We start from the raw sequence: 21,185 nt of genomic DNA on the forward strand, positions 1-21,185 counted from the left end.
ACTAATCATGACTTTCATGGTGTGTATAAATACCCATCTGCAACTGGCTGAAGGAATGCTAAAAATGTAGTGTTAGTATGGTTTAACTGCTTACTCTGTCCTGGAGCTGCAGGCAAGAGGTTCAGCTTGTGTATTTTATTGCACTATTTTTTTGTCTTTGTCTAGGACAATGCTAAACTTCAGAAAAAGTCTGAGACCTTTCTCTAAAAAACATTTTTTTTTTAATTAGTTTTTAAGTAGATGATTCAGAAGAAAAAGTCTGTGATGCACTTTTTTTTTTTCCCCCAGTGAATCCTATTTAAGATTAGGTATGTGCTAAATCAGTACTTACAGTGCCATAATCACAATTCTCTTGATGTTCCCTTTCTATTCTCAGATCTGTTTGTCATCTCCTCCTATCTTTCTTATAAGACCATCTTTACCCCCAAAATGTCCTTCACTAAATTTAGATGAGATTATTTACTTTTCCAGTTTGAGAGTCTCTTACGATCTTTTGAATGCCCGAGGATGTCTGGGGCTATTTTGGTCTATTGAGTCAAATTCATTTCTCATTTTTTTATTCTCCAATATTCCCAAGAAGTTTGAGTTTATGCAGTGGTGTTAAATAAAAAGACGAGAATGCACTAAATACTGTGACACTGGTATGGGCGTGCATTGATGTGGTTTAAGGCAGTCTCACAGTTCTAAGGTGTATTTCAATCCATGATAGAAATAGTGGTGTGCCTCATACTTCTGCCTTGTCTTAGAGTATGTTTTCAATATTATGCATGAGTTGCTGTGGCATGAAGTTGAGTGTGCAGTGTACTTAGCAAGAGAGGAATCTGAAGTGTCATCTGGATTGCTGTTCCACCTGTCTAGCAGGTCCTCTGTAGGTTAATTTCATAAAATGTTCTTTACTACTTCTTCTCGTGTTATGCAGACTTGCTAAAGGCTTATTCCTTCTACATCGAAAATAAAAGCATTTCAGCAAATTACCCCTCTGAAACTGTATTTCTGAAAGGAAGTAGGGTAGTTGTCTTGTAACAACAGAAGAAGAAAGAGAATCCCTGTAACTATCTAGCTAGGTGACTAGCTGAGTTATTTACAATTTATAACATAATTGCTCAGATTTTGTCACATTTTTAGTTCTTAGTCACCAATATGCTTCTTTATATTTTTAATGAAATACTTTGTCAAGAAGTTTGGGTTCTTTGAATGAAATATAATCTAGAAGAGCATAGTGGTTCAAAGTTCTTGGGTACTCACAAGCCTGATTTATTTCAGTTGGCATTCTCAGTGCTCAGCATGTCTCAAAGTTGGCTCAGAGGGCTAGAAATTTATCTTTAGATATGCACTGCGGATTATTAAAGCAAATAGAACTTGAGTTTCCTATGTAGAAGTGTGAAGCAGGTTAAAGTCTAGTAACTTCCAGTATTGAGGTGGGGTTAAGCCAGACTTTTTTTTTTTTTCCCCCAAGGACAAAACTACAGAAATGTTATTATGTGGATGGACCATCGTGCAGTCAGTCAAGTTGACCGCATCAATGCAACGCAACACAGGGTCTTGAGCTACGTAGGGGGAGTGATGTCTGTGGAAATGCAGCCGCCTAAATTGCTGTGGCTAAAGGAAGTAAGTACATTGTTGTGGTCTGACCCCAACTGGCAACCAAGAACCTCACAGCTGCTTGCTCACTGCCATCCCCAGTGGGATGGGGGAGAGAATAAAAAAAATCATGGGTTGAGATAAAGACAGTTCAATAGGATAGCAAAGGAAGAGAGAATAATAATAATAGAATATACAAAACAGGTGATGCACACTGCAATTGCTCACTGCCCATTGACTGATTCCCAGCCCATTCCTGAGCAGTGGTCACCCCTGGCCAGCTTCCCTCTGGTTTATATACTGACCATGATGTCATATGCTATGGAATATCTCTTTGGGCAGTTGGGGTCAGCTGTCCTGTCTGGGTCCCCTCCCAGGTTCTTGTGCACTCACTGCCTTCTCATTGGCATGGCAGGATGAGAAGCTGAAAAGTCCTTGACTGCTCAGCACCAACTTAAACATCAGTGTGTTTCAACATTATTTTTATTCTAAATCCAAAACACAGCACTATACCAGCTACTAGGAAGAAAATTAACTCTAGGACATACATCTAGGACCATGGTGTATTTTTGGTAATGATTAAAGCCCTTTATTAATTTCTGAGAATGAAATTTCTTAAACAAGTCTTTAGCCTTAGTGTTGAAAGGTGTGTAAAGTAAGACTAGCCTAAAGTTGTGATGAACATGTTTTGAGGTTCTTTTTTTTTTTTCATCTCAATTATTTAGAAGTATCTTTGATTATATTGCAATTTAGTGTTTCTTGATTGAAACATTTCATATACATTTTTTATCTAATTCTAAGCTTAGGTAGTTGCAGGTAAGGAATGAATCCTCAAAGTATCCAAGGATTTAGATACAGAGATGTATTGCATACTCTAAGTACGGGTGTAGGTGCTATTTCTGGGATGGATTGATAGCAATTTGAAAATAACACCTTATCAGCATTAGGTGTCCTGGCCAGAGGTACTGACTTTTGGACATTTCATCTGACAGTGAGGGGATGTGTGATGTCTTTGGCTGCTGATAGAGAAATTGTTCGGTGAGAGCTTGAATTTAGTTCTGTCCATCTGTAGAAAGTAAACCATCTGTAGAGGAAAGGTGCTCTGTTCATGATGTGGAACTCTACCTGTCTCTTGTGTTTAAATTTTGTGTCTTACAGAGTGACATATGGCCTTATAATAATAATAACTGTCAGATAGAAAGGGAAATGCCTGCCACTTGAATTTTTTATAACCTCCTCCAACCTGGCTTTTACATTTGGTCTTAATGATGATTGCTGTCACTTTAGCAAAGCCCAAATGTAAATGACTTTCTGCCAGTTCCAAACAGCCAGCGTCTCCTGTCCTTAAAAACATGAAACATGATCTAGTAACAAGGTGCAGACTGAGGAAAGTCAAAGGAATCAACTGGCAGAAGTAGGTACTGACAGATTAATTATAATAGACAATAATTAATGTAGTCTGTAGATGCTATACTGAAGTATGAATATCCATCTACTAGTTCTTTCCTTCTTGACCTATAACTATCATCTGTCAGTCATTTTAGAAATAATAAAAAGTAAGCCTTAAAAATCTTAAGTGAATCCACTGTGTTTAAAACATTGCAAGGTCTGGAATATGAGTACCTGACTGATCAGCAAAGGCTAGATTATGGGATCTCCAAAAGTGGTCACCCAGAGATGTAATTCTCTGCTATGACCTCAAAGCATTCTGACATAATTGCTGTAGGATAAAGGGGAGGGCAAGTATTGCAAGGCTTGTTCCCTCCATGAGCAAATGGGTAGGAAATAGAATTCACCTTACCCTACATGCCAGCCAGCAGCAGAGATTACCTGGCAGAAGGGCGTTACAGAACAGGGCTTGTTCATATGTCTCTTTTCAGCTCCTGACGTAGCAGCTAAAGAGATTATTGTCCTTAAGAGAGGGTTTTTTTAAACCTCACTATCTGCTTGCTGAGCTGCTCACATGACAGTTCTGCATCCTAAGTGCACTAGAAAAGACATCATGTTAAACCGCTTAAGCTCACCCTGCTTAACTCAGGCACCTTAGCAACATCCACAGAAACACCTCAGCTAACTCATGAGAAGGAAAATAACATATATTATGGAGTCGATTGTAATCAGTTGAGATGTGAGTATGTAGTGTTAAACTTTTTAGCTTTGGAGAGATATGTGATTGAGTCTTTGCTCACTGCTTCTGTACTTGTTGCAAAGTAGGAGGATGAAAGGAATCGTATGAAGAATGACTATTTTCAGTGTCATTCACAGTGATGCATCTACATATTACATGCCTTTTAGGGCTAGCAGCAAAGGTTGATGTTAGCCTCTGACAGCTGAAATTCAGCCTCATGTAATGCAAATGTTCCGTTTGCCAGGGAAGGCAAATTTTACAGTAACTTTGAATGTCAGGTTCTCCAAATAAGAGCTGAAACTCCAGTTTGCACATACAGTGGTGTTCAGTGGAGTATCTTCAAGTGGTCTGCAAATAATAAATTACTTAAGTCTCTTCAGATTCTTTGTTATTGGTATTTTATAGAAGAATAAACTACAACACAGGTATTAAAGGGACAGGTCTATTTGACAGTATTGCTAAGTGTCGAGTGATTAGGCTGTCCCTTGAAGAAAGGAACTGAATTTCTGTTACTTGAAGAATTTCCATTTAAGTAATCAAAAGAGTTACTGAAGAATATGACTTTTCAAATTTACTCTGAATTGTTTGGAATTGATAAAGAGGGAGGAGAAGGGGAGGAGAGCTAAGATGACCTAACTCTGCTTTTTCATTCCCATCATCATTTTTTTTATTAGGATTGAAGTCAAAAATGACCTCACTGACTGTGAGGAATGAGCTGACGTCATTATACGAGAAGTAGATGCTGGCCCTTATCTCTTGTGGCTTTCCTGTTACACTTGACTTGTATTTATTTGCAGAGGGATGTTGCAGTTTTTCTTCCAAGTCACAAGTTACTCTTATCCACTTATTTTTTACTTTCTTTTCCATATAATGTTTTTGCTTGAGGTTTTCTCTTGATCTCCTTACATTCCCTCTGTACACAGAATAGAGATTTAACCAGAGACTAGAGGCTTCAGGGCATAATCTGTTCTTCCGTCGCTTCGTCTCTATCCCATTTTGATTTTGAATTAAGAAACTAATGTATGAAGGTCATAGAAACTTATCTATGAAGGTCTTTTGAGATCTTTTGTTTGAATTATATTGACTTACATTCAGTTTAATTTGATCAGTGCCAAATCATTGTACCCTCTAGCGCCTTGTGGTTAGTCTACATGAAATTCATTGGGTGATCTTGATGTTTGTGATTGCAGGTAGGTGTTCAGATGACAAAGCCATCACTGCAAGTGGATTTTGCATGTCAGGGACAGCTGTTTACAGTAAATGATCAGCTGAATGCAACTACTGTATAGCCTGTGGGGCACTCTTGTTAAACTGCACATCTGTGGTCCACTGAGGAGGAGCATTGTATTTTTCTGCCTGTGAGGACCATGTGGTGATAGAGAGAGTCCAGTGTTAGGTCTGTAATGTAAAACAAAATTAGTGTATTATTTAAAAAAAACCTGCAACTTATTTCTTGTGGTGCTATAGCTCAGCGTGCCTCAGGGGTTTGAAAATACATGCACGTGTCCTAAGACAGTGTCTGGGTGGTACATAGAGTGTGTTGCAGCAAAGAGACTTGCAGCAAAGAGAGTGTGTTGCAGCTGTAGACTTACCCTAAGAGGTTACTTTCCAAGCCTCTTGCCCCACCCCAATTCCAGCCGGAGGATGAATCTAATAATTCAGTTAATGTTTTACCGATCGATTTGAGTGCAGCTGGTAGTTGAAGAATTTATCAGTTTGCAGCCTTGGCTCTGGCAGAAACAGAATTTCTGCTCAGAGCATGTCTTGGGTACCTCAGAACAGCTCTATCACATGGCTTGGCAGATGATCAAAAGTGTGGGAGATCCAAGTTCTAAGTCCTTGCTTTGTCTGAATTGAAATTATGCATGGGACATCAGTTTTTACATCCCTATGAGTGTGTGCATTAGGTCTTCAGTTGTCATCTTTCTTCCTTTCACATGATGTATATTTGTTTTCTGTAATTTAGGAGAGGAGAGATTGATATGCTACATAGACTACTATTACATATTGCCTGGGTGACTGAGATTAAAATTTGGGATGGAACTGGGAAAAGCAGACAGTTCTTCAGTGGATGAGTCTCTTTTTGGATTTTCAGATGACTTAGATTATGTCTTGATGGGGAACTTGAATGCTCACACCAGCTTTGTTTTTTACTCTAAATGGTAAAACATATTTTTTTGCTTCCATCTGTCCCTCCTGGTTTTAATCTAGGTTTCTAACACACCAGTTTGGGATGATTTTTACATTTGTGGGTTTTGGCTGATAAGTAGCCATGAAATTCAGACTGATACCCTGTGCTAAATCAGACGTCTTGCTTCTAGTCTGTCTTTAGTTAACCCTGTGGCCAACAGGGATCTGATACAAAGGCTGCATATAATGGCATTTAAGATAATTTTATTCATATTTAGTCTATATTAGCAATAACGAAAGACAGAACCTCTTCAGTGTTTATATACACATTTTACTTCTGGTGGAAAAATATGTTTTCACAAACATTAGATATCTGAAGATCACTTCATCTTACAAGAAAATTATATACTCAGTAAGACTAGAAATCAAAGGTTTCCTGTACAGAAACAGCCTTCTTCAGCAAACCAATAAAATATGGATGTGAAAGCTCTTGCAGCTTTGCTAAGGAGAACAGGTCTGTAGGTGTTTCAAAAAAATCACATGGGATGCTGGAGCTCATATGAAATTCTGCCGGTGTGTGTATTTTCAGTCCAATTAAGAAGTGACCAAATACACATGACACAATACAAAATTGTGCAGTGTGGCTTCGTGATAATCTTCTGACTTGTCAAGGAATAAATGGGCGATGGAGGCCTTTCATGTGCTCTGTGTCAGTCCTCCCATCCCTCACACTCCTAAACCTTCTTGTCTAGGAAGACATTCTGCTTCATAATTCATAAACTCTTTGCCCCTGGGTATTTGGGGTTATCTGTAAGGATCTTACAAAATTATGTTTTTTGAGGTATAGCTGTTAAAAAATAAACAAGCAACGACAAACCAAACACAAACAAACAAAAAAATTGAAAACCAAAACCAACCAAAAAGACACAATCAGAGAAAGAGATGAAGAAAGGGATCTCCATAAGTATCCCTGGAAAATAGAAAGACTGAATTAGTTTCTTTACAAGTGAATTTGGAGAGTGAGTTGCAGAATGTGAATACAGCATTGGGAATGTTCCCAGATCTTTTCCACAATCCTTTTAATGTGGTCACAGATTCCTGACTGTGAGTGAAAATAAATTAGAATTAACTTCAGTGAGTGTCGAAAACATGGAGACTTTTAAATTTGCTTGGAAAAAGCATCAGGGCATGCTATGATTTTTTTTTTTTTTTCTCTGTACTAATTAGTGATGACAAAGCAACAAGATGGCAAAGAATGAATCATTTGGATGTTCATGAAACAACATTTTAGTGTCACTAACATGTGGCTTTTGGGAATTCTTGAAGTAATAGAATAAGGATCCAAGAAGTACCTTTGAAACAGATTTGTTTGAAGAGGACAGTTAATCCAATTTGTTTTCTGATTAACAGCCAAACTACTGTTGCTTTTTGCAGACTGTCAGGTATGTTAACAGTACAAAGTGGCTTATAGTATCAAAATAGTCAGGCTGAATGACCTTTGTGTTAACTATGTAACACCTTTGCATTCACATATATAGTTAAATTTGATGTTAATAGCAGACACATACGTTTAGGAGGTAAGCTAAACCCAAGTGTTTAGGAACAGACACCCAAAGGTTTTGCTCTTTAAGTTCAAAAGTTTTAATTGAAGCATTTCTTTTTTGAACTCAGTAGAAACCCAGTGAATTTTAGAAGCTTTTGAAGAACTAAATGAAGACATTTTTTACATGGTCCAAAACTAACAAATTTGTGCTTTTTTTGTACTTAGCCAGTTGCACCTTAGTTTCTGGAATTCATAATGTTCCATTTTGGAGATAGGAACAAAGAACAGAGCCTGGTCCAGGTGATATGACCCACCTCTTGCTTTCTGAACCACTAACTCTCTGCAGAGTATAGTGTTAGAAACTCTCTGTAAATGATCTCTCTTGGTAGAAGTTGTTTTTTTTTAGGATTTTGGAAATGTCACATGGCTATCTGGATCTTACTGGTATCACTGGAGGGTTATCCAATTCTTCAGTTATTTCCTCAGCTGAAGAAATAAGGTAGAATTTCTTTTCAGATAGAAACTTGGGCATTTGTACTGCTTTTTGTATTGTTATGCGTTTCAAGGAAATTTTGCAGAGGAGCAGAGTTTGAAAAGATAAACTTCTGTTAATTGTTCATGTGAATTCTTGTGTGTGCTGTGGTGGTGACTGTAGGGATGTCATGTGGATTTAAAGCTGATGGTTACTGTTTAATCCAGGCTGTTGAGAGCCCCCAAATGTCCCAACTGTGAAAAAAAGCTTCAGTGAAATCTTACAGGTCAGGCTTAAAGCATGTGTCATATTTTAGTCATTTGGAAATAGATTTGAAAGCTTTCTTCTTGTGCTAACAGAGCTGTTTGTTTTTTTCCTGCACTTATAATTCAAAAATGTTAAATTTAAAATGGTTTATATTAGAAAGCAGGGCATTCTTCAAGCAAATACTATTTTGAGAAAGTTGTCTATTGACTTTGAGACTTCCCTGATACTGATGGGGAACTGAGGGAGCCCATGTTAGTCCACTGAAACATGTGCCTCCATGAACTCTTTATGGGAAACTCTTTCCTTGTGATCAGTCTGTGGTGGTGGAAAGGCTCAGTTCTTCAGGCTGTAAATCACTGTGAAGTGAGGAGAGCAGTCTGGATGGTCAGAGTATTTGGTCTGGAAAAAAAAGTCATTTTTACATACGTGGCAGGTTTCTTAATTTCATTGAAATAAGGACATGATCATGCCTGGCCTCTAATATCTGCATTTATAAATTTTTTTTTTTTGTTAGAACTTGCATGAATCATGCTGGGACAAAGCAGGCTACTTCTTTGATCTTCCGGATTTCTTATCTTGGAAAGCCACAGGTGTCACTGCAAGGTATGGTAATTATAATGGCATGATTTTGTCATCTTCATCTATTTTCTTACGTGTGTTTCCACTTTAATTCATTTTGACTGGGCATGCTGTTATATACATCCATCTGTAATTCAGCCTGCTCCAAAACATCTTGAACCTATCTCCTGCTTCCATTGTGCATTCCTGAACGCAAGTTATTCGTGTGAGCACAGTAATTCACAGATCCAGTATTTTGGTACAACTGTCGGTTAATTGGTCTTGTACTCCATTTTGAAACATAAATATGATTGTTTTAGTTACCATGAAATATGCTTCTAATAATTCTTTAAAATCTGTTTTTGTTGATAAATGTTTTGACTTTTTTGAGAATTGGAAGAAAATACTTCTTTGCCATGTGGGAGGCATCTGGTGAAATCTTGTTTAAAATGGTAACTTCACTGTAAAATACAGCAGCTGTGTTGCCCCCTAAGCATCCTAGAATACTTGCTGAGCAGTTTTAACAAAACTCCTTTAAAATCTTCATTCAGAACTAGCACCCTTTGGTCAGGAGACCAGAGGAAGGAAGGTGACTGCTCTGGTCCCATGAACTGTATAAGGTTGCGACAGATCAAGCACTCCTCAAATTTAGGCACAGTCATATGTGAGAAAAGTATCAACCTGTCCTGAAGACAACATTTTTCAGGTGGTGGGGGGACATGATGACCCAGAAAAATAGTTACTTTATTGGGTTACAGATTCTTGCAATTTGTTTACTCACAGTTCTGTTTAATAGGATGGGGGAACATTCTTATCTGCTCTTACATATGGTAGGAGTGTCTTTGTTCTACCCTTCTTGCTCAGCCAGGGGCCCTGGTCAGATCTCAGTTCCAAACACGGTTTTAATTTGGCTTTTTGGCTAGATGATGATTAATAGATGGGATAAAATGTGTGAGCAAATCATGAAATGTTCACCTTGTGCTAATGGCTGAAGAAGCTAAAATAGAATATGGTCCAGGTGAGCCTGGAGTCAAATATTATTTGGAATTTGTTTTTAAAGGAAGGGAAGCAATTTTGGATAGAATAGTGGTATATTTGAAAGAGAATTCTTATCTTGCTTGAGCAGAGGGATCTCCAGCATTGATGAAGAGAGTTGCTACTTTTCTCAGATCTTCCCAGATCTGTAACATGTTCTGCCTGTCTTATTTTTAATAGTGACAGCTGTACCATATAAAAGAAATCCCTCTCTCCACCTCTCTTAACCTCCAACCTAGTGTAGCTTGTGAGAGCGGATGTAAAAGAACAGCAATGCTTTCCTGAAGACTTAAAAATGTAACTGCCATTATGACTTACTCTTTAGCTGTTGGGATATGAGTGATTTTATTGTAGTATAGGAATTACACTAGCTATGCAGCTATACAAGTTGCAGAATTAATGGTTCGCTGCTAACAACTGGTGCTGCAATAGTGGGGAAACTGGATGGAAACGAAGTTAACAGTGTGCTTAGTACAGTACAGCTTTTTATCATCTCTTTACTTGTTCCTGAAAATTCCCATCTACTGAGACATTCATGAAACTCTTGCATGTACCTGTCCGTGGTTATAGTTTCTGTGAGGTGTTTGGGGAAGGGCAGGTATTTTCTTGGGTGTGTTGTTAGTGCCCAGCACTGTAGGACCCCAGTTCTTTCTGGGAAATTTTGTTGCAATAAATATTACTCATAACACTGAAAGACCAAATAGATATTACAAACTAATACTTATATTCTCTAATGCTCATCTAACCTGTACAGAAGTACAGTCTGAATTCCTGAGATTAAACTTTTCAGCCTCTTCTACAACCTTTTTATGCAGCCGAAATGTATGGCAGGAGGTTTAAAAGGAAGTTGGGGGCGGGGGGGTAGCTTATAGATGAACTTGGAGTATATTAATAGAGCTCCTGTCTACTGTCCCTCATGGATGTCTAATTTAGGGGGCAGTGTTACTTGTGGGTGTGGGGATGGAAGAGAAGGATGGGGTAAGAGTAATGTCATGGACTTAGTGTAGGGGTGCTGTCAGCTGCTGTCAGGCTGTCCTGGCTTGCAGTGGGCTTCAGGACTGTCTAAACTCAGCAAAGCTCAGGTTTTGCTCTGGAAGTAGGTCTGAAAAGGAGGCTTCAGTGCTAATGATGGCTCCTTGGTTCTGCCTGGCTTTGGCTTATCTGTAACTTCCTGAAGGTGGGGCAGAGAATCAATCTCTCTCTCTCTCTCTCTTAAAAAAAAAAAAAAAAGTTACAGGAGATAATATTCAGAAGTTGAGGTGCCTGAATTTTTACTGGCAAGTTTATTTTCTTAGGAATGAATGACATTTTGATTTTTTTTTAAAACCTTTTTGATTTTATTGATGGATATTCTAAGGGAGAGAGGAATGTTGGGAAAAGACTTTCTGGACAAAGTCTTCCCCCACCCTTTGGTTGAGAATCTTCTTTTTTGGATAAAGTAGTTCCTTGTACATATTCCTTTGCTGCCTTCATGTGCTTCCCAAAATCAAACCCATTTTTTTGCTCTAGTGGAATATCTTACATGGTAACAAGGAGGAAGAAAGACAGGAAAATAAGGACAAGAAAGGTTTTTATTGGAATCAAACCTTTTTTCCCCCCCTTCCTGTACTCTCCCCTGTGCACACCTCTTTCTTGGTATTTTCCTTGTAGTTTGGTGAAGTAATTTGTCCTAGATATGCTTATAATACCAGGGAAGTGTGAATTTATCAAGTATAAGTTTCTTACCACCTTTTCTCCATTTGAGCACAAGAAGCCTATTCACAGGGCAAGACAAGTCATTGTGAATCATACATAACTTGACTCTGATAAAAGAAAGATTTATTTTATTAAATTTGTTTTGGTGATGGGGATTTTTACTCATCAGTTGTAAAGGATAACTTCCAAATCACTGATTCCCATTGTCCTTGGAAGATTGTTGCCTGTAATATTCCATATTAAAACCAGATATTTTTTGTTATTTCACATTTGGGTTGATGAAAGACCATTGAATTATTCTCAGTGATCCAGATGGCTGAGTATTCTGCATTAAAAAAAGTTACTGACAGCTCTAGTTAAAAAAATTTAAAACTGTGGAACCTCTCTTGCTCCCCAAGATTACAACAATAAACATTGGTTTTGCCACTTGAATACCCAGTTGTCTTATTTCAGAAATACTGTTGTGGAGAGGAAGAGAGAGCTGGTTTTTTCACAGACACATTAGCAAGGCTTTTCAGAGGCTCAGCACTTCTACTTACGGTGAGTGTGACTCACTGCTGTCTTCCACCCACCATCTATAACCTCTGATAACTTTTCCTTTATATGATGTTTTGGGTAAAGCTGTCGTAACAAAATCTAAATACCTATCTGGTTTAGTTACAGGTTACTTTATTATGGATGGAGAATTCTTCTCAGAGATGCACATCTGCAATTTTCTTGTATTTCTGAAGTCTAGTGAAGAATTACATTGCAAATAATATGGTTCAGCCATTAAATTGGGTAGAATTCACACAAAAATTATTAAAGGTCATGTGTATTTACATCCAGCATTCTTCTTCAGGGCCACTTCCCATCATAAGTAACTCACTGGAAAATTAGCTAATCTCTATTGGATTTACATAGTTTAAGGTGAGCTGTAATGAAAGAGATATTAAACCTGTGGAGAAGGATTTGGAAACACAGGGAAGAATGTCAGGCTGACATTATTGAGACAGAGAGTGCCCAACATCACACTATAAGCCACCTCCCAAAAATTACCAAAAAAAGTTGGAATGAGATGAATATTTGTGCTAAGTAATTGTGGTGTGGGGTTTTGTGTGGGTTTTTTTTTGTTTTTTTTCCTTACAATCTATATATGTAAATAGTTGGGGGAAAGTAATGTGTTATTTAGTAGAGACTTGCTGTGCAAATACTTTTCCCGTCAGTCTTCAGCTGCTAGCCATCATGACAGGGAAAATGGTGTAACAGAGATGTTTCATATACTCCTGGGGGTTCTTTTGTAAATGATCTCCTTCCAACAGATCTCAGGATGATGCGTTTCTCCAGAGAAAATCAGTTTCATAGGACTGAAATTCACATTGTTACGATAAGAACAGGCTGCAAAGTGAAAGACAAGTGCTTGCAGTCATCAAATGCATTTCTGTGAACCACATAGCTAATATCAGGCTATATCTGCATGAGAATGTGATATCCTTTTAATATAGTGTATTTTCAACAGGAAAATACCTTGACTTTTTTTTTCTATCATTTATGAGAAAGGCGCTAGTTTCTTGGCTTGTCCACATTTAAATAGCTGACCCTTTATGGTAAGCAGTGATTAAGTCCTTAAAGTTTATTTGTGAGCTGTTCCCAGATTCTTATCATTAGGGCTAGAGGTGGCTGTTGCACTGATTTAAGCCCAGAGAACTCCTCTGATGTTAGCGGGGTTGATGCAGAGTACACTGATGTAATAGAGTCTGGTCCATTGCTGAATTTCGGTAATGGAAATTTGTACTAAAACATTAAAGCTAAGAAGATGCTTTTGAATCTGAGAATCTGGATTCAAGTCTCTGCTCTGTTATGTCCCTTGTGTCATTTGGAGAAGTGAATTCAATGTACATCTTCAGAGGTGTTTGGGCAGCTGAATTCCTTTGAGGATTTGATTATAGTTCTTTGTCTGTTAAACTGGTACATACATACATGATCATGAGGTTGCTTGCTTTTACCACTGTGAGGTATTTCATCACTGTGGTTAGTAGTGTTCTCACTGAATAATTTATCCAGATAGGCTGGAAACTTTGAAAATAAAGAGAGTTTGGAAGAGGAGCCTGTGTTTAGAGGCACTGTTGAGAAAGCAAACTGGTGCGAGTTAAATGATTTTCTGAAGGGTGCCAGTGTATTTTTAAAGGATTGGGAAATCCTGGTTAATGAGATGTTGTGACTGGAGCAGCACAGACACCAGTTTTTGGGGCCATCTGCCCTTCCCTTCTGTCCTAGCCCTGCCATGACTAACGTATATCCTTTGGCGGCAATTCTCGCATTTGGCTGCTTCTTGTTTATGTTTTGTGCCTACTTCAAAAGATGTCTGATCTAAAATTTAGACCTCTCTCTGTAAATAAAGGGGCTAGGAAATATTTCAGAAAGCTTTCCTGATTAGCACTGCAACCCGTGTGGTGGTGACAGTATCCTGAATTGCACTTGGGTTTTGTGTCCTGTTTATGAAGTGAAACCCAAGACTTCAGGCTTGCAGACTTGATTGGAGAAGTCTCTGGAGAAGGGAGAATTATCTTGAAGGGCTGTTTGGGAGGGGAGGGATGGTGTTTTTGTGGATTGGACAACCAAAGTACCATGAATTTCTTGTAATGGAGCCAAAAGCAAGTGTCCCTGTGATGATATCTTTGCCAAATGAGAGAATTCCACTTCGATCAGGCTTTCAAGAAAATCAAAACACGTTCTTTGGAGACTGGTGGTGACACACAGACTGACTCAATGTAGGAAAATATGAAATGTGTGGCTGTAAAAGTTATCAGGACTGTGAAGGGCAGGTGCAATGTGGGCTATTACTGTTAGGATTTTTTTTAAATGTAAAAATGACATGTCCTTGAGTCTACAGAGTAAACTGAAAGAGTTCTGTGTGCTAAATAAGAAAATGGTTAGCAGGTCTCGTTAATGTTAGCCAGGAAGCACACAGGCAAACAGGAAGCTTTAGCTATTGTTATTGTACAAATGCCCTTTACAAAATATTAGCAAAAGAAGCTTAATGTGTTTTCCACCAGAACAGGAGCCCTTCATAGTGTCGAACGGTATCTGCACAGTGAAGAAAAACTGCATTGTCCCTTTTCAACAGCTTTGACATACGTTGAGAGATTGCATTTTGGAGACTTGCATTCAGATCTTCAAATATTTACTACTTTGGTTATTTCTTTTAAGATGTTGGGATTGTTAATTAGCTGTGACAGTATCTAGCCCTTAGTTTTCTATTGTGTTCATTTGCTGCTTAAAAAAAAAAAAAAAAAAGTCAGCTAGGTCAGTATAGAAAAGGATTGGGGGCAGGCGCAGTAGTAGATGTATTACTGGCAACTTGCCACAGAGACAGTGAACTCTGAGCCAACCATGAAGTCATTTTGAACTCAGGGAGTCTCACTAATCCAAGGCGATGTGTCTTAATTTGACAAAGCAAAGGCTGCTTGATAAGCAACCCCTGCTAGAAATGCTGTTAAACGGGGGTGTTTGTAAGTTTAGATTGTGGACAAGAAATGTAGTGATATGAAAAGAATCATCTTGTTTTCAGGTTCTTACTCCCCTAAGCCCAAAGGCGGGCTTGGCTCTGTTCTCCCCTGCAGTTCAGGCTGTGCAGTGGCTTGATATGAAATTTGAGAAACATATGTAGTTTTCTATTTCAGGAAAATGATCTCAGGGATTGAATGTGTGTTTTGTTGGCTGTTAAGCTCTGATCTTGCCTAGTGTGGTAGTTTGAGAGTCTGTGTATATGCGAGAGTGTGTGTCTGTGTGATGGTGAAGACATTCTCCGGTGCTTTGAAAAAACGATAATAAAACAAAACAGGGTTCATATATTCATTGCTGTTAAAGGTCTTCAGTCTCAAAATGCCACATCCTACATCATAAGAAGCCTCTTAAATAAATATATGGTGTGTATCAGAAAATGTCCCTGTCTTTTATATTTCCATAGTAGTCATTAACATTTAGTTGAGCTGATGAGTGGTACACACAGTTTTCCATCGAAGCAAAGGAGCTGTGTTTAAACAACCCTTTCATTGTTGATCCTGTGCAGAAGCAATATACATATATATATATATGAACACTGTAATCATCAGGTTCTCTGAGGGTCAGATCATAATCTCCCCTTAATAAAGTTTGTAAAGAGATGGGTTGGAGTCTTTGAGATCTGACTTGCTGACGAGTTAAATAAGGGTGGCACTAGATAACTGTGCTTCACTGAACTGGGGTGGGCGAGTATCGAAGGGGTTTGTGGTGTTATGGCCCTAAATTCTGAGGAATGACAAGACAGAAACCACAGAGAAACTTGTTGTCTTTCAGTTATCTTAATCTTGGTTTTTTACAATGATTTCGGTTCTTTTCAGATGTAGGCTGGCTGTTCAAGGACTGTATGTTTCTTTTGCATTAGCTTCTTTGAGTGCCCTCAGGGATCTGACCCTCTTGGTACAAGACATCATATAAACAATCTTGTCATCTTGTTTGAACTCTTCCTTATTTTAAAACACCGTGGAAAGCCCCATGCAAAGCCCTCGTCCCTTGTGAGATCAGGTCTCTGTTCAGCAAGAGCTGTGTAACAATTGCTTTCTTGCATAAATTTGAATGTGATGAGAAAATAGCCATGTTTATGAACTCCTGGGTCACTTACAGGCCCAGCAGTGCTTCAGTGTGCACATATAGAATGCATATATTCACAGTAAATTCTTAAAAACCACCCCCTGAAAACAATAACATTCCAGGAGTGTTCTTATCCAGTGAAGGAGAAGAAGGCTGTGTAGCATGAAGTCTGTGCATTATATGTGTACGTATAGTGCTCAAAAGTATTAAAGTCAAATTTTTTTATTCCATAAGGGGCTCTTCTTTTTTTTTTTAAAAAAAAACCAACAACCACCACCTTTACTCTTCTGTAATATCTCGCATATGAAAGAGTCTTAAATTCAACTTTAAAAATGCTGCTCTTAACTAAGAAAGTGGCATTATTATTTTATAGATGGGAAGAGAGCCATATAATTTGAAGGGTAATGTTCTTTTAAGTGTTTAGCTGGGCATCCAGCTTTCTGTCTAACATTCAGTGAGAATTAGGTGTCCTGTTCCATAGGCATTTTCACAGATCACACTAGAATTTATTTATTCTGGACCAATTCTTCCTCCAGACTTCCCAAACAAACGCTTTTCACCACCAGTGTTCCTCCTCTCCTTTTCACTGTAATACATGGCTGTAACAACAGTCTTGGCCTGGAAGGCAGTTTGCTTACACGTTTGCTTTATTTTTGTTGGCTGACTCTCTGAATCTGTTTAATGTTAGTAACTTTTCACTGGAAATTCTCATCGTGCTTGAGGATGACGCTGGTGTCAGGATTGATTTACATTACCTCTTTAAAGTAGCATTAGCTTACAGAGGACTTTTTCTCGTATTTGTTTTAGCATCCATATTATCCAGAGAGGAGCCTTTTAACTGTGAAATGTAAATAACCTGACCACGAAGACTTCAAAAGAAAATGATTCTTTGTCCATGGCGGTGATACCAATTTTGCCAGCTCCGTAACCTTTAAAATAGTGTACTTGTATGCCTGACCTGTCATCTGCCTATAAAAATAATATTAGATAAATGATACGGTGCTTTCAAGAATGTATCTAAAGAAAGCAGACACTTCTGCATAGATGTTCTGTCATTTCTGCCTTGTGGTAGAGCATCTGCTGCTTTAACTATAAGTAAGATCTGGTTATTGATTTGGTATAAGTGCTTGCCTATGTCTTCTACTTGCATTAAGATAGTGAACACTTTTACTGTAGCTTGCAAATTGATGTTGCCAGATAATGAGCCCAATATTATATAAATATATTATGTGTTGTACAAAATCACCAAGATTTGTTTTTTCCGTCTCTTCCTTCATTCTTTATTCCAGCCCCATTCCATTAAGCTGCTCATTAGATGAAAGGTTGTAATTCAGTCTTCAGTGGATGAAATGAACATGTACTTACAGAATCAAAGACATTCCAAGGAAGATTGTTTATTTTCTTACTGCCTTCTTTAATTAAATTTCGATGGTAGGCTTCTGACTGTCTGACTTGAGAGAAACAGATGAAGCAGTAAGGATTGCAGTGTGATACAGCAGAGATGTCATGCTGATTGGTTGTCAGACCTTGCGTGCATGGGAAAATTATTTCTCCTGTGGATAGGATCATTGAAATTTCAGATTCCACCATGGCTGTTAGTTTAATTTTAAAATGAAGTGGAAGTTCTATATTTTACTCTTAGTTGGCTCCAGATGACATTTGGGTTTTATATATATTTGGTTCAGATTGTTTACACTCGGCTTTAAACTGCCCCCGGAGCTGCTAATCTTAGTTAAAGCCTCTGTTTGTCCACTTCATTTCAGTTCAAGTGCTCCATCTCAGATTCGTTAGCCTGAGTTATGAGCTTGCTGGGGTTTTGCAGTATAGATGTATCCTTGTCCCTTCCTGAGAAGTGATTTGGAAACAACTGACATTCCTCAGAGCGCCTCTCCATGTGTCACCTGCCAGGCTCAGCTCAGAGCCCTGGAGCTGTGGCTCTGCTGCTGTTGTTCCCAGGCTCTGTGTGCCACTGCTGGAGCAGAAGGGACTTAGTGGTAGGTGGCCCTGCAATTGCCTCTCATACCCGTGCACAAGAAATTTTTGCCAAAGTGGGAAGGACAGTAGGAAAGACCTTCATACTCCCCAACCCCCAAACCCACTTGCATTTATGCGTGTGTAGTACATGTTATTAGGAAGAAAGAAAAACTCCAACTTCCATTTGCTGTAGTTTGAAACTTACAGTTTTCAAACTTACAACTTTGAAAGATACTTTTCTCTCCTTCCAACCTCATTTCCCAAGGTTAGTGCTTTCTTCTGAGGGATGAGGCTGGGTCTTCACAGTAAGGTGCTTTTATATTTAGTTAAATGTGATGAGAGGGGGGAAACATGCCACAAAATACCCAGGAAAGAAATTATTTTCCTATAGTTTTCGTCTTCTAAGATTCCCTTCATTAAGCTGTACTTAGGAGCTTTTGATGCTGATTTGTTGTTGCATCTAATAAAATCTCTTTCGAGAAAACGTAATATTATGATATAATTTTACTTTCAAGAAACAGTGTGCTTCCTGTCTTAATTGAAAAAGTAGGCGTGACATTGGCCTTAATTCCTTGAATACAGCATCTGTATATGAGGTTAATGCTGTATAGTGCTTTCATCTCCCTGGAAAGATGGGAAAATGGGGATGTGGATGAGCAAGTCACACTGACAACTCTTCTTCATATTTGCACTTCATGAACAGGATCTTTTATATGTCTGGATACTGCTTGTCTGTGATGTGTTTAATTTGAATGTGTCTCTGAAAGACAACTTGGAGTTCTTTAGTGTTCACCATTCCTCATGCTGATGCCCCAATACCACCAGGTATGAGTATAACAGGAAAGCACTCTGGAGGGATTCCACTTTGTTTTAGACTTCCTGATTTTGTATACTCTATCCTGTAACAACTCTCCATTTTGTGTATAAGGACAGTTCATAAACAGATGTTGAATCCCAGTATGGTGCCTGAAATTTCCTGCTGTTTCTGAGCTGCCTGTAATAACACAGATAATCTTTATTTACACTGTTTAGCTTCACTGGTAACCCAAGTGAATTTCCTCTTAACTGTTTGTTTTTCAGGTTATGTCTCTTTAAAAAATGTGGATCAAATGGAAGTTATACCTACTAAAAACGTTGAGTCAAGAGATTTCTAATTGCCTAACCTATCAAGAGCCACGTTAATTATAGTGGATGCTCATTTGCTTTGGCACAAAGAGAACAATAGAGAGAAAGAAGGAGGGAGAGTATAACAAGTGATGTCCAAAATGGCGTAGCACAAGTTGCCTTGCAACTGTGATATCTATGCTGATGGAAATCAGGTTGATCTCTAAGGCTTCATCCGCTATTTTGTTTACTTGTTGCTTTATCTGAAAAAGGTTTCTATTTGTGTGTGTACGCACACATGTGTGCATAAAATAGGGAATACAGTCTTACCTTATTAAATTTGAAACACTGCTTGGAGGAATATTGCTCAAGAAAACCACATCAGGCCTAGCTTTTGAAAATGCAGACTGGTTTTGAGAAAGCATTTTAATATATTGAAGCCTCAAGCCATGTACCTCTCTGCTCCTTAGAGCTCTACCTGAAAACCTCCAGGACTGAATAATTTAAGGTTTGGGGTTTTTTAATCTTTCTGCAAGAAATACTAGTCTGATACTTTATTTTCTTAAAGTCTGAACTCCACATAACTTTTTTTCAGAACTGTTTATCCTCACTCCAGACATGAACCTTGGAAAGGTGGCAGAAAAAACAAACAGCTGCTGTGTTTTTGGGCAGTCTGCATTCCTTTAAACTCTCTGAGATCAGACTTGTGCTGAGATTTTCAAATTATTTGTCTTAGGGCTTAACCACTTTCACTCCTGCTTAAAAGTCAGTGAGTTTGCCATACCGGTGCTTGTGAGAGCTGTCATGCAAAACCTTAATGATTCAAGAGCTATGAATATATGATGTGTTCTTAGGGCTTTTTATTATTGTTTCATTCCAACTTCACCTGCCTCCTTAATCATCTTTCCATTTTTGGACTCCAGACTTTTTTTTAACATCCATTTTGCTTAAGATATTCTAGGAAATTTTGTTTTCATTCTGGTTTGGAGGTAAACTTGATGCATATAAAAATGTTATTAGTGGATGAAGGTGGAGGTAATAAAAAAAGACTGTCACATTCCCAAAGCCCAGAGTCGGAAATTATCTTCTCCAAGCTTGGATTTTTTTTCCTTTGCAAGACAGGGAGGGGAAGACAAACCATCGGTCCTGTGGCAGTGTTTTGTGCCTTCTTGGTGAGGTCTCCAAAATGTGTTTTTTGGGGCTTGATGTAAGAGGTGGAAGAGTCAGGACAATGTGGGCTTGTGTGGTCAACTACTAAAAGAGTATTTAATGGTTAGGGCCTTCACATGGGTTTGCCTCTCAAAGAGACATGAGGGTGCTGCTTCTACTTGTGCCTTACAAGTAGCCTGAATCCCAAATGTGTCTTGCAGTCCCCTTGCTTTCTAATTCATGGAACTTCCTTGAATAAAGAGATTGCTTGTACCAGATGGCTATTTTTGTGATATGGGTTAAATATACTGGGCAGGATGCTCAGACCAAGCTTGTGTTTACTAGCAACTAGAGTTAATGGAAAAACAAAGCAGTCAGTCCAGTTCTGAAGGGCTTTTCGTTTAACCATATTCATTATTCTCTTTGGGCTTTTTTCCAGCAAAGCACTTAGGCACGTGCTTAAAGTTAAAGCATATGCTTAAGTGCTTTGCTGGTCTGGGTCCTTTATTTGCTGTCCAAGCATGTTGGTGTGAACAGGCTGTTGGTTGTATGAATGTTTGGGGAACTGTTCTTACACTGTTCATTTTTCTCTGAACTTTTTGTCCACTCAGGCCCAGAGAAGCTTTCAGTATTACACAGATAACAATTTGCAAACAGTTATTAATTGAGATTGATTGGTAAGGATTATAAAGAAATTGCGTATTTGGAAAAATCAAAGTCAGTCCACCCAGAGAAGTTTTCATCTGCTGTCTTGCTCCAGCTGAGCCATCTGGCTGGCAGCACTTGTCATAGGACAAGAGCATCTTCAGACAGTTAACGTACTGTGGATTTAGCCCATGGTACAACACATTATTCCTTCTTCCAGAAAAATCTCTTTAAATAACTGCTGCCTTTTAGGTGGCACTTGCTATTATTTTTTGATCTGGATGTAGATTTGT

The 21,185-nt window shown here is 38.4% G+C and overlaps 1 protein-coding gene across 1 annotated transcript in view; it reads left to right on the plus strand.

Moving 5' to 3' along the window:
* Positions 1-21,185, plus strand: part of FGGY (FGGY carbohydrate kinase domain containing) — a gene marked incomplete at its 3' end in the record, with an annotated part of 308,876 nt that overhangs the window by 188,288 nt on the left and 99,403 nt on the right. The window contains exons 5-6 of the mRNA XM_080348952.1: positions 1,457-1,608; positions 8,636-8,724. Of these exons, the coding sequence (XP_080205078.1) occupies positions 1,457-1,608; positions 8,636-8,724 (241 nt within the window). The remainder of the gene's footprint in view (positions 1-1,456; positions 1,609-8,635; positions 8,725-21,185) is intronic.

Source organism: Nesoenas mayeri (assembly GCF_963082525.1).
Source record: "Nesoenas mayeri genome assembly, chromosome: 8".
Classification (NCBI taxonomy): domain Eukaryota; kingdom Metazoa; phylum Chordata; class Aves; order Columbiformes; family Columbidae; genus Nesoenas; species Nesoenas mayeri.